Source organism: Haliotis rufescens, unplaced genomic scaffold (genome assembly GCF_023055435.1).
Source record: "Haliotis rufescens isolate VD_foot unplaced genomic scaffold, xgHalRufe1.0.p SCAF_20, whole genome shotgun sequence".
NCBI classification, from domain to species: Eukaryota; Metazoa; Mollusca; class Gastropoda; order Lepetellida; family Haliotidae; genus Haliotis; species Haliotis rufescens.
This window is the reverse complement of record NW_025963891.1, coordinates 583,457-601,967: the sequence shown is the minus strand read 5'-3', so window position 1 is coordinate 601,967 and position 18,511 is coordinate 583,457. Positions and strand designations below refer to the sequence as shown.

The 18,511-nt window shown below is 38.0% G+C and overlaps 1 protein-coding gene across 1 annotated transcript; it reads left to right on the top strand.

Moving 5' to 3' along the window:
• Positions 1–3,717: 3,717 nt before the first annotated feature.
• On the top strand, positions 3,718–18,497 carry LOC124151050 (leukocyte receptor cluster member 8 homolog). The gene is made up of 16 exons (XM_046523342.2): positions 3,718–3,853; positions 5,210–5,452; positions 5,715–5,787; positions 6,155–6,371; positions 7,631–7,841; positions 8,307–8,345; positions 8,495–8,638; positions 8,971–9,210; positions 9,449–9,637; positions 9,916–10,054; positions 13,730–13,813; positions 14,373–14,507; positions 14,641–14,709; positions 14,835–14,964; positions 15,207–15,414; positions 16,032–18,497. Exons 1-16 carry the CDS (start codon positions 3,813–3,815, stop codon positions 16,189–16,191), a joined length of 2,322 nt encoding a protein of 773 aa, XP_046379298.2. The 5' UTR covers positions 3,718–3,812; the 3' UTR covers positions 16,192–18,497.
• Positions 18,498–18,511: the final 14 nt, after the last annotated feature.

The following is an 18,511-nucleotide window of genomic DNA, read 5'->3' as shown; positions in this document are numbered from 1 at the left end:
TAAAAGATGTAGGGAAAGAAGTTCTTTGTAGAACATCTGTGTATTAAAGGGACATTCATAGCCCTGGAGGTGAGGTGAAGTGGGGTTTAACGTCACGCTCAAGATTATTGCAGTTACATGGTGACATGTCGGAGGCGCTGTGCAGAGTTGCGTCCCTTGGGCACGCCAGAAACCTAAGATCGTAGGTTCGAATCCCGGTTCGATCCGATTATGTTTTTAGGTTTGTCAGCACCATACCCATGCTCGTGGGTAAACGTCTAAGACCTGCATCACTTCGGGCCTTCTTCGGCAGTAAGCTGACACGCTGTTCAAAACGGTGGTAAACCCAGCTCATGCACTCTCTCACTAAGCACTTACAGGTCAGAATTCAACATACATAGCTCAGAACACAAAAAACATAGGTCAGAACTCAACAAGTATGGTATTATCATTAGTAGGAAGAGGTATGCCGTGCATGTGTAGAGCCATCAGTTCAGTAGCATCAGGGGAGATGTTAGACTAACATCTAGTTTCTGAAAATGAACGTATCGTACAGAAAAAAAACAGTTGTTAAATTATCTTAATAAAAATGTAATAAAAAGGAGCCCAGAAGCTCTCTGCATTTTCAGATACTGCATTAATCTAGACTTGCCAAACATTATAGACCTGCATGAGCTGTATTTGATATATTTGTATCAGGGTCTGTAAGACGTGAGCGGGGCAAACTGCTACAATGAAGGAAGTAACCTAATACTCCCTGGCTCATCCGCTGCACAGCTCTGCCCTGTTTACAGCCAGTATATGTCACAACCCATTAGACAGCATGTCAGGTTTGACCAGAATACAGATTTTGTTTCAAGGGAATACAATGTTTGTGATGCAAAGTCCTACTGGCAAGACACCAGATTTGTCTGTTAACATACATGATACCCCCCTATGTCAAGGTAGGTAATGGGGGCGAACTCTAAAATGTCTGCTGACCACGCACTCGCTAAGGACCTGCTGACAATTTTATTACAAACAGGAAGCTGCGACTTGCACTGAAGTACAGCACTGATGACATGCCTTTACCGACCTTGGGAATTCCGGGGCAGAAAACCATACACCCATCAGCCGATTTTAATCGTATCCCGATGGTTACACTCATTCGTCACCACTCGCCCCTTTCCGGCTTGTCCCGGAATAACACGAGTTGGTCACGAATGCGTATCTCACACCCCGATCGTTGAATGTTGCTAATGAAATGACAGTATACCATTAGTAATTCGCTTCCATTTGTTTCGGTTAGCAATGTCGTAGCGATATTGCATGTGTTCACTGCAAACCGCATCACGACCGATCACTCCGCATGTAGTTCTCCCAAAATGACGTGCGATTTTGAGAAACGCTTTAATAATTGTTACCAGAAAAGAGTTTTAATACAGAGTAACATTTATTTATGGGTCACGACTGCTGTCAGACGGCGTTGTATAATGCAGTCTGACACGTCGTCACGTGAACTAGAGAAACTAGTGAATTCAGATCCAAGAATGATTCCTCCCGCCTTCCGAAATGACGTATGAGAGGGAGCGGAGTGAACCACTGGCGTCATAGCTGATTATCGACAGACCGCTGTGGTGTAGCTATAAAAGTGGTGCTTGCTGACAACACTAATCACTCATTATGTGACGTTTATACAGTTTACCAACGGGTTTGGGTTTTAAATACATTTTAAACCATTCAATATGTTATCAAATATGGGATTATGACAACTGTTTTCGAATGAAGCGTGTTTGGGTTTATCACTTATAGAGGTCCGTGGGTTTACAAATCCTTATAATATCTATATAATGTAATGCACGCGTGTATAAACGTAAGTCAATGTGATGTTAATATCGCAGCATGAGTGTTGAAGATGCGATCTGGTTTGCGATGTTTGTTCAGATTTCTTTGGGACTGACACGAGTTGCTTCCCTTTACTAATTTAAAACCCAACACGCTCCAATGCATATGAGGAGATGGCAGGGTCGTCGTACATCTTTTTGAAACTTGGCATGTCTGGTCCAGATGTATTTATCCAAAGACGTATAGATATGTAGATCTATATTCCTCTTTGGTTTATCTTATCTTAAGTTTCCAATTTGGGGAACTAAGGCTTTGGATGTTCACTTCAATAGCAGCCCTAAAACAAATCATGCGATCATCTTGAAACTCAATGAATGTAGTAAAACTGCCCGGCACAAGAAAGCTTACAACCATGTTTGTTGGATGATGGCTAAAACTGCAACCAATAAATTATAGTTATTCGATGATGTGTTTGATAGGGGTGTCACAGGCAATGTGTCATGCACCTTTCAATGAGCATACCACAACAGGCGGCTGTTTTCAGTCTGGTAACGTTTGTCATGTTTTGGTTAAATCCAAGATTCGAGTGTATGCTTTCTTTACAGTTTATGTAGAACCTGGGGTTGGTTATTGTCATAAAGAAGGGGATTTACTTAACCTTTTTTGTGTTTTTTTCATTATTTGTTTATTTCTTCACCAAATCAAAAGAATGTCAAACTTGGGTTGCGTATGCAACAAGCTGTTTCACACTAAGAATACAACTTTTATTAAAAAATAACCGCGTCACTGTTTAGTGTTTAGGTGCAGATTTCTTAAGAATAAGGGCGATTCCTTCACTCCAACTACTGACTGAGATTTATCAATGGTTGCTGATGATAAGAATTCGCTGCATGGTACAGTACTGGGATAAAGAAATGTGTAAGAATTTAATACGATACGGCGCGAATGCATGGATCTCACAACACCCTTCTATAACCTTATTTTCCAAATAATGACTAAGTGCGGTCCGCCGGGTTAACAAGAAGTTAAACCCATTTACCCACGTCAAATTGGATTGTTGGAGAAAGTGAATAATTATTTTTATGAAACTGAATTCATTCAAATATAAACAAATGTATTTTTTTAATCTAAAAAAACCAAGTTCGTACATTTAGCATTACCAAAATACTTGCCATCTTTTTACTGACAGAACACATCATAGGACGTTCCTTTGCTAAATATGAGTCTCGATACACAGCCAATGTCCTGTTTAATATACTGGTATTTAGAAACAATTCAGCGGCCTGACTATAATCAGTATTCATCCAATGTGGAAGGATCATGGGTGGGTTGCCCAGTCGTCCGAGGCGCCGCTATTCGCTGGGCTCTTTGAGTTGCCTCTCGTAGGCGTACCAGGATTCAATGGTCGTGGTTTCGAATGCCAGATTTGTTTGACATTCTTTTTTTGCTGTAAAAAGACTTGCACTTCGGATATTCCTCCCACATTAAGCTGACACGCTGTGATGTTCTTGGAATGCAATTACAATCGGCGTTTAAAACCCATCTTACTCACTCCGTTTGTATTATGAAGACCTGGAATTTTTAATCAAGTTTTATTTGATTATAACCGGTAACCCTAAATGCACAGATAATACCCTCGTTTACTACAGTGCATCAATATTATAACAACTGTGCCAAGGAATATTGTGGATAACAACCTCATTACTTTTCACAGAGGCTGAGCGTAATAATCCGAGAAGATATCATGAGATGGACCAGCTCACAATTTTCAGACGGTCGCTCACGCCACAGAAACCACATGTAACTAGTAATAATAACACACAAACTCGCAGAAGAGTTTTTTATTAGTGTAACATCCACAACAAATAACATGAGTTATCTCCCCTTCCATGTTGCTTACTTTTCCACTGGTGGCGCTCATCCATGTGTTGTGACGTCATAGAACGACAACCCAACTAAGGCCCAGATGCAATCGAAGCATATTCCAGGTTGATTTCAGATTACTTGAGATGGCTACGTTCGCAACGCAAGCACAACAAGCTGCAGGATGGTAATTTTGTCTATGGAGAACATCACACACTATTTATAATCTTGATTACTTAGATTGTGTCGATTTAGTTGTCGATATTACTCATTCGATTTGCTTATACCATGAAAATCAAAATGGCGTCTCTCGTTTACAGTGAAGTTAATATGACGTACGAAACGCATTGTTTACTCTTTCGGAGCAACTACTGTTTCAAGATATGTTGCCAATGAAGTATTAATTTGATGTTGACCCTTGCCATAGATAACACACCATTTTCCGTTTAAAATGATCGAGGAATCGACATAATAACGCCATTCAGTTGCCATAGTAGACCACGCGGCAAATCAATATACTATATAGGATACAGTTGGGATAACCTACCAAATATAACTAACCCTGATTATTGTAAATATCTATTATATGTATATGTTATTTATATACCTGAGGCTAAATATCTTTTGTCAAGTAGAAATTTTACGTATTTAGGCAAACTTGAGAAATTCCTCTAGTAATACACTGCTGTCATAAGCACATGTGGTTTAACCTGTCCCGACAGACATTACCTGCATGGATGAACAGTTTGGGGATAACTGCAAATCACACCCGACACTGTTGACTTTGGGATAAATAATCTGAATTTTTGTGCTCACTTGATAGCAAGGTAGTTTACTGGGTGCAGCTTATACCATGTATACAGCTGGTTTGTTTATTTGTTAGATTTATGTGACCTATTTGTAAGTTGTGAGGAAAGCCCACAGTGTGATAAAGACTACAAACTCATTCAATGTTTCACACCCTCTGCTCTTGGAATATTAATGGATACAGATGGATATTTAACATGTTCAAGGCTCATATACCATATACAGATATTTTGCTATGATTGGCCAATCAAATATTACACCGCAATCTTTCTCGTGCCAGATAGTCATATCAGAACTTTTTGCAATATTTCATTTGGGAAACATGAATTTTAGTGATTGGTGTATTTCTGATCCTTTTTATCTTGCCTTTCATGATCACAACCATAGTTCTTTTCATAAAAATTTACCTCAAAATTAAAATAAAAACAGCTACTGAAGAGTGCAAGCTACATTACCTGATCAATACATTTCCTTGCTGACAACATGTTGAAAATAAAAAAATTCTAATATTGAAATTATTATTAGCATGATTAGCCGACCAGGATGTGATACACCATTTTGGTATTATGCCTTAGTGTATGATAGAATGTCCTGTGATTATCTCTGACATGCAGGCTTGTGAAGGACTAATCATGCTAAGAAGTCATCAAATGCAACTCCAAACCAAATGATTATTATTTATGATTAAAGTTATGATTGAGTTAAATTGAATTTTCAGATATTTCTTTTGTTGTAGGTCCCAACAGTATGGTGGAGGTAGTGCAGAAATGAAACCAGAATGGGAAAAAGCTAGAAAGGCTCTGGAAAATATGGGAGCAACCAGTGTCTCCCCACAGAAGGCCAAGAAGAATTCTCCATCTGTTGCACCACCCCCTCCCCCACCACCACCTACTGAATCTGATGGACCTCCAGGTCCTCCTGGGACATGGTCAATGTATGGTCACAACTACAACATGTATCAACCATATACTTACCAAAAGTGAGTTATTTTTCCAAATGGCAAACTTGAATATACAGTAATCAGGGTGAAAAAACAATAAAGTTATTTGAAGTTTTATTAAGTACCGGTTTACCTTTTAGGATGATTTTTTCATACCATTATTAACCGTATCCCTTTAATATTTGAACTGCTAGAGCTACAAAGTTTTAAAATGAAATTAAGGTACAGCTGGCAAGGAGTAAATTCAACTTGTGTAATTGTGTGTCAGTGTTGGTAGGATCAAGTTTGTTTTATTTTGCAGTTACTATGGAAATGGGATGCCTCCAGGGCCTATGTATGGTCAAGGTGCTGGACCAGGTCCCTATGATCAAAGGGTATGCTTTTTTCTATGTGATTCTTTTGAATTTTTATGTTAAATATGCTTTGGCCTATTTTAGCCAATTCAACCAGTCTATTGTACACTTATTCATCAACTTATTCACCTATCCAAATGATGTACAAGTAATTTATGTATGTTGAATGGGATGGCTTCATGATGAGCATTTGTAGTATTTGTCAGTTCTTGGATGTGTTCTCACCTCAGCCCTCACCAAACTGATGGCATGATCACACATTGAACATGCTGATAGTGTGGATTGTTTCTACCATTATTGACTTCATTCCTCGATCAGCTCATTGCCATTTCATTTTGCTGATACAGTGTGTCAGGTGTAATAACTATTGTTTTGCCATGTGTTGTAGCCTCCTTTCAATGGTTATGGTGGGCTGAGGATGTCGGATGCAAGAGTAGAGGATCAACGTCATCAGTCCATGGATGAGGACTTTAGACTAGAAGAAAGACAAGATGAAAGGAGAGAGATGGTACCAAGGCATCCCTCAGATGGCCCTTCAAATCAACAGAGGCCTTCATACCCATACCCTCATCAGAACGGACCAAGATTCCAACCTAGGACTAAGCGTGAGTAAATATGAACATATGGATACCTGGGTTAGAATAGATCCCTGTTAGTTGTCATAAGTCTAAATTGATTTGTTCTTGGTCTTGGACAGTGCCCACCGGGCCAGAATGACCAAAGGGGGATTATGTCGTGGCGCAGTCCGTCCGTCTGTCCCACATAGGGTACTTAAGCTTGTGCAATCAACTCCTCCAGCTTTTAGAGAATATCCCTGACACTCTACACACATAATGTCGACGTGTTGATGATACACATATTGCAGTCCCGTTTCATTTCGACAGTGGCGGTTGGGTAGCCTAGTGGTTAAAGCGTTTGCTCGTCACACCGAAGATCCAGGTTCGATTCCCGACATGGGTACAATGTGTGAAGCCCATTTCTGGTGTCCCCCGCCGTGATATTGCTGAAATATTGCTAAAAGCGGCGTAAAACCTCACTCATTTCGACAAATTTTGACAGAATTACTGCCCCTGTTTTACGGAGCTTCATTTGTCTAATTGTGAGAGAGGTTACTAAGTTTGTGAAATCAACTCCTCCTACAGTTTAAAAGTGCACATGTTTAGTATATCCATATCACAGTCACGTTTCATAAAATACAAAGAAAGTATAAAGAAAATATAAACTCGTTAAAAAATTCCATTTTGTTCGAAGCAAATGCAAGTGATATGAATGGTGGTATATGATTGGTCAGTAGGGGGGACATAAGTCGTAAAAGTCACTGGTGGTGCTGCAATCGAGCCCAGAAATTCCAGCCTAACCGGTAGTTTGGCAAGGGTGGAAACTGGACTTTCCTCGGGAAGATGTGATCCCCAGTGTGTCAGCATTTTTCTAGCATCATCTGTCAGCATGTTGTTTCCCCAGGCCATCTGAGTAGTCACGCTTTGTAGAAACAATGACATCACAGGGCTTAAAATATATCTTAAACTCAGTTTGCAGTGCGTGAAAAGTAGATGTTATGTTGTACTTGTCATGCAATATTTTTCCCTGTTAAATGTTTTCCTGTTGTTCTCAGTTATTATTACCATTTTCTGTAATTAGCCTTTGTGTTGAGGGTATTTATAGCAGTCACTGCCAACTACACTCATCTCTACCCATTCAGCCATGAAGATTTTGTTTTTTTAAAATTCCCTTTTTTTTGAGCCTGTGTGGTAATCAAGTTATGGTATTTTTTAGCCCTGCATCACACTCTGTGGCATTATCTTCCAGCGAATAATACCATAAACATAATACTAGTACTTAAATTTGTGTACCCTATGTGTTTCAGAGGCACCAGGAGCTGGAGGCATCAGGTTTCAGATTCCAAAGAGAAACATGCGGGGCGGAGGTGGAGGTGGGCCAATGAAACGTTTCATGGATCACCGGTCAGTTAGGTCAATTGCACCTAACAGTGAAAAGCCTGAATCACCTCGTCAATCTCAACATAATGATCGTTTATCACCATCTCCTCAAACCAATGGAATTAGCTCTAAGGCTGAGTAAGTAGTAGTCTTATCATTGAGGTTGTTTCAGAGGCGGTTTTTTTGTGCTGTGATTTTGTTGGGATGCATTTAAATCTTGTTATACTATGCTTGTTTGATGCATTTTTATCGGATATAGGGGATATAGCGATCAGCCAGTCTGTCCGTCCGTAGCTATTTCCTTTTCCAGGGCAGAATTCCAAAACCATTCAGTGTATTTGATTGAAACTTGGCAAATCTATCAGGCACATACTGAAGTGGTGCCTTTTGATATTTTTGGATTTTTCTAATTTTTATTTTTAAAATTTTTATGGAATGAAGTTGGACATAGACTCAATTTATGGGGTTTGTTTCCGGGGTGGGGTATGTCATCTTTCTGATGACTCTTGTTTAATTAGTTTAGTGCACGTTGGTGTACGTTTCCATAGGTGAACATTGTTGTTTTTCCTGGTTCATATTTCATAGGTGAACATTGTTTTTCAGGAAAGCACAAATGGCAGCTGAATGGCCACCAACCCTGAAGTAAGTAGTCAGTAATTCTCTATTAATATCTTGCTTCCTGCTTAACAATAGCCTTTCAATTGTGATGACTCATATTTTTTTAATTTCTCGGAAAACACTTCATTGATATTTTTCTTATCCAGACATTAAACTGGTGTTTTTTTTCATAGGGCATATGTACAGAGGGCGTTTGCAAGTGTGAAAAATGATGTGATGAAAGACCAAGTTGAGTCATGGTTAAAAACTCACCTCACTCAATTATTTGAGACAGGACAGGCAATGACAATGGATTGGGACAATGAACCTTTGCCAACGTACGTTATTTTTTCCCTTGATGTGTTTTACATTATTTTCATAAATGGCGGGATATCGTATGGGCTTAAGTATCTATGCTCTTATTTTATTATGTTTGCAAGAAATTGAAATAACTGGGGTTCTTGGTCTGGGATATAGTTCTGAATACTGATTTATACACATGATACAAGCGTTATGTGATGAAATAAGGTTTTGTAATGCAAAGAAAATGTACTATTGTGTTTTTTAACATTTTACTGTCTTGTATCAACTTAGATTTTAAACAATTTTTGAAGCTACAATGAAAGTGCAACACCCATCATGCCATTAACATCAGTTATACCCAATGCAGTGTGTCCAGTACCTCGCCGAGCCATGGTCCAAAGGCTAAGAGAAGTAGATGGGAGTTAGGCATGGAGCAGGCCAGAGGAAGAAGGGGGCGTGGCATCCGGGGTCCATACACAAACAATAGGGTTCCCACCTACAGAAGGTCTAGGTCAAGATCACGCTCAAGGTCCAAGAGCTTCAGTAGGTCCAGGTCACGATCAAGGTCACCACCAAATCGTAGGAAAGGACGTCATTATCGGAAAAGGTATTCCCAAGTTTTAAGGCACAAAAACACCAAATAGTTTCTCAGCAAATTTAATGTTGTCCAAAATGGTTGGCTCATTGTTTGACCGCATGGTTTACAGAAAAACTTTCATCTTTCCAGAATAGTAGTTGATACTTTACTCTTATAGAAGTGTTGCAGTGTTCATGCTGGTTGCCGTGAACTGTACGTGTCAATTTGATGAATATTGACTTCGCCTCAACGTTGAATATTGTTTCAGTGAAAGCTCCAGTTCCTTGAGTTCAGATGAAGATCGCTTTTCAAATCCTAAAGATAAGAGGAAATTTGGCAAGTTGCCAAGTAGGGGGCGGGGTCGAGGTCGGGGAAGCAGAGGTCGAGGTGACAGTAAGGATGACAAAAAAGAAAATACCAAGTCTGTTGGCAAAAAGAATAAAAAGGGCAGACTGAGGTGTGTAGTTGACATTAAAATATGCAGCCTGTTTTTGAATGTCTCAAATCAGATATAATCAGATTAGATACACAAAATAGACAAACATGAATGTTATACTTATCCTGCAATACTCCTTAATGTATATACTGCAAGATAAGTATACAAATATAAAAAATATTATGATTTTAGTTATTCGACTAAACATCTCAAAGTTACAGAGAATGTATCGAAAATGCTAAGATGTATTAATCAATTTCGGAAGTTTCATTTTTGTTTTCACTTTTTTTCTTTTTAAGTGACATCAAGTTAGATTTCCATGATCCAGAAAAAGCAGCAAGAATGCAGAGAAGAGCTGCCCGTTTTGGTGCTCAGTTAGATGATGATACAAGCAGGACGCCTCGCCAGAAGCTGACATTAACAATTAACAACCTTTATGTAAGGGCATTCTTCCATCTCTCATGTATACGATTCACAGAGTTTGTTTGCACCTTAATGACAGGATAATATGTATCAGATATACTGTGCATTCATGTGTACTGTGGGCTCCAAATTTATGAGTCTTCCAGAAGGGAACGAATGCAAAATTAAGTGGTGATGATATGTCAGTTAGCTGTGTGTATCATTGTTGACACACTTTCATCATCATACAAAGTTTCTTCTAGATTCAAGAAGGTAAGATCCAGATATGTGTGGATCAGTATTTGCTGCAATGAATGTTGGTTCCTGTTGTACGTTGTCTGGAACGTGTATTTGTACGAACATGTCAGCTTTTTTATGTAGAGCGAAGCTGTTGTACAGAATTCCATGCATTGATACTAGCTAGTGACCCATCCCTTTTACTATGCCATATAATAAGCACCAGTGATTCAGTAATTCAAGCTGTCAGGACATGACACTGTCTTCTTAAGTAACATTCATAGCATAAAACAAGAGGTCTTGAAACATTGTTTGTCACAGTGTATGTCACATCTTCTTGCATTGCTGGGGTAAGCTTCTCATATTTATACATGGTTAAATCGTGTAAATAATACTTAGCTAGTAAGTCCTTAAGAAAGGGATTCTGGAAAACCCTTTTTATAGACATGAAAAGATAATGATAGATAATGTTTCCCTATTTAATGAATTTGTTAATATTTTATGTATTTGATTGCTTGTGCATTCATGTGTACTGTGGGCTCCAATCCAATGGGTCTTCCAGAAGGGAACGAATGCAATATAAACCCGATATCGTCATTGTGGTTGTGAAGGAAATCGTCATCATTTCCATATGGTGATCATCGTACATTAACACTTTTTCTCTATCAGTTTGAATAGCATTCAATAGTACAGTGGTATCCAATCCAGTGAGTCTTCCAGAAGGGAACTAATGCAATGTAAACCGATATCATCATTGTGGTAGTGAAAGAAACACTCTTCATTCCCATATGATGATCCTCATACATGAGTGCTTTTAATGGACACTATAATATTGGCTTACAACTAAGAAGTCACAGAGCTCAAGATAAGCTGCATGTTTGCATAAACAGAAATATACAGACAAATCAAATTCTTACGGATTTGTATGCAACAATAACTATATATATGCTATTTAAATAAAACTAATGCATATGTTACAACTATTAGATAAAACGATTGCATTTATTACAACTGTGAGATAAAATAACTATCAGCTGATTACGAAAATCACTTGACATTTTTTTTTTATTAAAGTTTGTGTGACAAACACAAATAACGATTGTTTCCAATGGAAAAGCAAATCATGCCTCGTCCATGTATCTTATACAGTCGCTGATTGGTGAAAAAAAATAGGCCTTTCTTACTGTGCTAGGTTTTGCACACAAACATTGCTCCTTGGAGAGGGAGCCTCAAGGCGCAGACGGGTATACTCTTCATTTAGTTTTAAATGATTTACAGGGATTGTTATGGAACAGGTTTCGAAATTACGATACCTAAATGTCAACAAATAAGTGGGTAAAGACAATGGGATACCAAATCAGAATCCAATCAAACCCCTGGGTAACATACCCAAATATCCAAAAGCAAATTAGTCATTCACTGAAATATCTTTATTTAGCTGGTTTTACAGTTTCAATGTCTTCACCACTTTGAATGGCATTCTTTTCATGTACATCTCACATGCCTATGTTACCATATTATACCCTGGACCTAAAAGGGCGAGGGTATTAAATTATACCAAGGAATTTTGTCCGTCAATCCTCCGGAGGACATGTTATGTGTATGACCTATAGCTTGAAAAGCACAACATAGGTAGGTGCAGTGCGAAGTTTGATTTCAATATTTGGATTTTCTGAAAAAAATACAGCTTATTCATTTTTTTACTGAAACATTTGTGTGACCTATAACTTGAAAACTACTGCGTGGATTCTTTTCCAAATTTAGGGAACAGTTTCCATACTAATAGAAGAGGTGTAGTGCAAAGTTTGTCTTTGATATGTGTACTTTCAGAAAAAGTATGATCTTTTTCAAGTTTTGAGCTTGGTCTTCAACATTTGTGCGACCTATTACTTATAAACTACTTCATGGATTCTTTTCCAATTGGAGGTACATTTTCTATACAAATAGAGTTTAAGTGGATTTTCTGATAAAATATTGCTGTTTTTTTTTCATGTTTTGAGCTTCGAAATATCTTGGGAGTCGAAGTCAAGGGTATTAGTGAGCCAAACTCACTTTTTGTCTTCTTTTACAATCGTCTTTCTTTCATAAAGTTTTCTGAAGTATTGATAGTTAACTTTCTAATTCTTACTTTGAAGAGCAAATTATTTTTGCCACATTATTATTTGGGTGTTGAAAACTTAAGTGCATTTTTTGCATGGTATATTGATGTAGGATAATATGGATCGAACAGACCTTATTAACTGATGATTATTGCTAGTATTTTCGTGTTTTCAATTTTCTTTGCATTCATGTGTACTGTGGGCTCGATTTCTAATGAGTCTTCCAGAAGGGAACGAATGCAATATTAACCGATACTGTCATTGTGGTTGTGATCCATCAATGGATTATTTCCATATGGTGATTGTCATACATAAGCACTTCTGAGTGTCATAATGTTGTCTCCCCCGTAGCCTAGGAAAAGTAGGATTCTGGTTTAGAATGGACCCCCTAGCAACCTATGCTTGTTGTAAGAGGCTAGTCAATGGATGGGTGGTCAGACTGTGATTTGGATGGTGTGATCATACCCGGAACCTGGATCATTGCTCACAATATCAATCATTAGATTGTCTTGTCCAGACTTGATTATTCACTGGCCACTGTCCTATAGATGAAGTATTGCTAAGTGTGGGGTCAAGCAACTAGACAAAATTGTTGATGTTTAACCAAACAATGTATGCCATACAGACATTTTTTGTTTTAGAGGCTCTTTTATGTTTTTGTTTCCATTCAAACTGAAACCATGAAATCCAGGTAGAGAATAGATCTTCAGCAACCCATGCTTGTTGAAAGCGGTGACTAACAAGATCGGGTGGTCAGGCTTGCTGACTTAGTTGATGGATGTCATCGTATCCCAATTGCACAGATCGATGCCCATGATGTCAATCATTGGCTTGTCTGGTCCAGACTCGATTATTTGCAGACCGCCTTCATATAGCTGGAATATTGCTGAGAAACAGACTATTCAAACTGGAATAATTCTTATTGTATAGGTTCAAAATACTGATAATCTTAAGATTGTTGAAATTGTTTTTGTTGCTTTTTCTTCTAATTTTATTATGGGTACATCTTTTCAAACATTGATTCTTGCAAAACAAATTATCATTAACCTCCTAACTCAACCTTTCCTTGTATACAACATATTTTAACATCATTGTTGTTTGGTCATTATTACATTTTTGGATAAAATTTTGTTTATAACCAGGATCAGATCAGCTTTTTACATTTTACAAAATTTGGCATTCAATAGTACTGTGGGCTCCAATCCAATGAGTCTTCCAGAAGGGAACGAATGCAATATAAACTGATGTCGTCATTGTGGTAGTGAAGGAAATTGTCGTCATTCCCATATGGTGACATCATACATTAACACTCTTTAATAGCCAACATGTCTCCCATCCCTTACACCTGTGATAACAAGTTTTCGTATTTTTCCAGTCAAGTGATGAGTTTGATCTCAGTAGCTGCCGTGTTGTTGGAACATGCACAAACCTGGAGAAACAGTACCTCAGACTCACATCAGTAAGTGTTGTAACTGACAAACTGACAAGCATACAGAATACAATAGTTGAAGTATGAAAGAATCAGAATTCAAAAGAAAATCTTGTTCATGGAGTGATGTAAATGTTTTCTGGGAAATAAGTAATTTGTGTTCACACAGATGTCAGCATGGTTAAACACGCTTACAGCCTCTCTTCATGTTAGAATGATTCATGTTCAGAAAGGGATATGCCAATTCCTTATGGGATCTCATCAGCTTTCTTGGACGGACCGCACCTACTTTTGCCCATGGTCACCTCAATTTTGAACCAGTAGACCTTTACCATTTGTGCTACTAAATTGGACTTGTGTTCTACCACCAACGTATATTAGGTTAAAAAGAATACTGCCCACTTCATCATGAAGTCCACCGCTTGTTTTGTTTTTATTTCCATTTAAAAAAACCCAAACAAGCAAAAAAAACACCCCAAACCCCTGCCTGCCCATACCCCGCACTAAATTTTGGGAAGTAATGCCTGAGAACCAATTCTTTTATTTGTTAAGCCTTAACATTGTCTAAACCTGCGTGATGTGTCTCCAGGCTCCCAGTGCTGGCACCATCCGCCCACCTTCTGTATTGAAGCAGTCCCTGAGGATGGTACAAAAAGACTGGAAGGAAAAGAATGACTATAGATATGCATGTGAACAGCTCAAGTCCATACGCCAGGATTTGACAGTAAGTTGTATTCTAATTAACATTTTTTTCAAAGGCTGTTTCAGTTATAATTCATTGGACTGACTTTTTTTCTGCTCCTTTATTTTATTTTTTGGTGTGTAATTCTTGGAATTATTTGAGCTGTAATTTTCAGGTACAAGGTATCAGAGATCAGTTGACCGTAGATGTGTATGAAACACATGCAAGAATTGCAATGGAGAAGGCAAGTACCCTTATTTTCTGTCAATTTTCTATTATTTGTAATGGTTAAACTGGTTATTGTATGGAGATTGTTCAGTATTAATGTTTGTGAACACACATAGCAATTCCAGCATTTTCATTTAACAGGGTGACCATGAGGAGTTCAACCAGTGTCAGACTCAGCTCAAACTGCTGTACCAAGAGGGGATCAAGGGGAACCATCTTGAATTCACTGCTTACAGGATACTCTACTACATCTTTACATCAAACACACTTGGTATCCTTTACTGTAATCAGGCCAGATACTGTTGCGAATGGATGTCTTCAGTGCTATATTATGCTTTATTTTATGTAACGACTGATCATCTGAGGAGAAGGCAGCTTCTCCCAGGTGTGGCTTCCACTATTCTTTCCTCTAGACAGTCAAACAACATACGTATCATAGGGTAAAAAATACCAAAAAGCTAATGTATGGGCTATTTATGAGAGAATCATAATTTTCCTTAACTCCATTTTCAGATTTGACCACAGTGCTTGCGGCTTTGTCACCAGAACACAGGGCAGATGAATGCGTCAAACATTCATTGTCTGTTAGGTCGTCATGGGCACTTAATAATTATCATTCTTTTTTCAAGCTCTACAGTAATGCTCCAAAAATGTCAGGCTACCTCATGGACTGGTTTGTTGACAGAGTTCGGAAGAATGCCCTCAAGACTATTGTTAAGTCGTACGTATTTGTAAAAACATTTTTCTTCTTGGTTATATTATGTTTGAAATTGTTTTGGCAAATTTTTCAACAAAAATTAAATTTTTTACTGAAACAGCCTATCACCAATTTTAATAGAATTTTAATGCTACAAAATCCCATTTTAAGAAATGGTGGGGCAGTGGGATAGCATATTGGTTAAAGCATTTGTCATGCCAAAGGTCTGGGTTCGATTACTCACATGGGTACTATGTGTGAAACCCATTTCTGGTGTCCCCTGCCGTGATATTGCTGGAATATTGCTATTAGCGGCATAAAACTTTCCTCACTCACTTTATGGAGTGGTTCATTTGAGTCGTGCCTCATTTCAATGGGTAAGTTAAGGGTGAGTAACAAAGATACATTCAGTAGTTTGTGCTCAATAAAGGTAAGTATTCTAGAACAATATACCATGATGGAGGTTGATTTAATTAGGTTGGTAAGTACATATGTTTAAGTATCAAAATGCTCTGGTAAGTAAAAGGTAATGCAGATGCTTAATTGTTTTCTAATGCCATGAATTTGTGTTTAACTCTTTGTCCTCTCTTCTCTTTTTCATCATTGGTGTGTCTACCATCCTGGTGTAACCACATGTGTAGGTATCGTCCCTTGCTGCCTATTAGTTTCATCAAGAGTGAGTTAGCGTTCCCTGACCAGGAAAAGGTCATGGAATTTCTTAAAGAGAAGGGTGCTGTATTAAATGCTGAATCAAGCAAGGTGGACTGCAAGCAATCCAGTACAGCTGTCCAGAGCTGTTAGTGGTGGCTCATACACCCATGTGTCCGAGGATAGGGGCACAGTTTAATTGCAGGAAGTGTTTTCTCGTCAACATGGCTAACAGCTTTTGCCATGAACTTTGATTTGCCTGGAAGATACCAAAGCTCCAGGAAAGAGGAAGGGTCATTGGGTGGGTGGGTGTTTAATTGGGATAAATTGATGTTTCATGTGCAGAAGTTGAAGATGCAACAGAAGACCCACAGATGAACTTTGATATTTCTTGCAAGCGTTTGTCCCTGTTTCTTGAGGAGTGTTTGCTATGCTTACAGAAGATTTGCAATTGGGATCTTTGGTGGAAGCAAAAGACTATTCTTGTTGCATCTTTGCTCAAGAAGTATTTTTTTAGTTTTATTCAGGTGAATTATTTCTTTTTGCCAAGCATAAATCTTCCAAAGTTTAAAGAAGAGGGATAGGTGTACAGTGCATACGGTATGAACAATATCCTTTTTGAGAAGTCATGTCTGGTGTTTGGAAATCTTTTGATGTATGATTTCGGGTAAGCTAAGGCGATATTGGCCATTAAGGTTCAATCTGCAATCTTTCGTGTTTTTGATGAACTTTATGATAAAAATCGAAGAAGGATCAAATATCAAGATGAAGAGGACCTGTTTCCTTTGTTTTTCTGAAGACCAATGCTGATAAGTAGTTGGGTAAGCTGTTTATAAAGAAGGTAATCCAGTCAAGTGCCCTTAATCTTCAATGTGTTTTGGAATTAAAGTTTTGAAAATCATTTTCAAGAAGTAGGTTCCAGCCGTGCTATGGAAGTCAAGTCTTTCTGTTCCTGATGTTAAAAAGTGACTCTTAATTTTCTAAGGACTGGGCTGTACCATATATTTTTGGAAGCGATGAAGGGAATAAATCAGTCGGTTGAAGAGGATTAATCCCATGCCAGCTGTTTCATGCAAAGAATCAAGTCAGTCCTCTGGTCTTTGATGTCTTCAAGAAGTATTCTTTTATGGCTTCATTCAACAAGTTCAGGATCAGGATGGAGCCCACTACAGGGAAACAAGTTTTACGGGAGTGGTTTGGGTATGATTGGGAAGGGGGTTGGTGGGAGGGGGAGCAGCAGCAGCAGGTGGTCTTCACCGTTCGAAAGTTTCATATCATTGTTTGTTCTTAATCTTTCTTTCTGCCATGTATGTGCAGGTTTTCAGCATCAGTGAAGAAGAATCAACAGATTTTGAACATTATGAGATATCTGTATGAAGAAGTGCTAAGATTAAGTTTCTGAAATCCATAGTAAGAATGTGGACTATTTCAGATGATCCAAGATTAAATAGCCACCAGCAGTTATACATAATCCTGTGAAATGATCTACCTATCACATCTAGTTTCTTGATTAGTGAAATTGTTTTGTTAGCTTTCAAACTATGACATTAGTGATTCCTTGTGGAGTTGCCGTGTTGACATCCTGTGATATTTTCTCAACTGGAGACATAGACTCTACTTACAGCCTTCAACATTATGTATATTTATTTTACATGTATAATGTTGTAGGGTTCTTTTTCATGTACACATATTGATTATATTTATCAATAGGTATTTTTTTCCAGAGATAGATTAGTGTACATATTTGTACATAAAATAAATCGTGAAGCTAATCAAAGTGTTTTGTTGTTAAGTGTTACGTTACTGAGTTTCATGTTGATTTTCTGTTTCTTGTCAACAAGACCGTCAGAAAAAAGGCTCCGTATTGTCATGCTCATTCGTTATGGTACAGTTACCATGTTCCTGAATTGCCTCATGACTTTAACAACTGGTTTTGGTATGTACACAGACGTAGTTACAAACTATAAGCAATATTATAGTGCAACAGTTTCACCCCGGCAAATGTTTAAGTGGTACCCACCAGATGTTGAGTAAAGTTAAGCTTGTTAAAGCACCTGGTATGGGCAGACATTTCCCAGTCTAGATTAATTAACACAGTATTAAATTTATTGTTACATGAACCTTGCTTTCAGTATCAATCATATCTATATATGAAACACTTGCATCGTTGTAGACATACTTCGATATTCATAATTCCCTACCCACATAAGGTATTAATTATCCGATTCCAGCAATTACCTGTTTGTGTACAAGTTTTCAGCATTCAATGAATGTCCTGTACCAACATGTTTGTAAACGGCTCTACTACTTTGAGATGTGTGTTATTTTCAAACTCACATTTGTCCTGAAGACAACGGAAACATTGGTTCGCACATGATGAAAATGAATTATTGTGGTACAATGTCCACGATCTGCTGTAAATGCAAATAAATACGTGTAAATAAAGTAATTGAATTATTGCTGTTGTCATTTT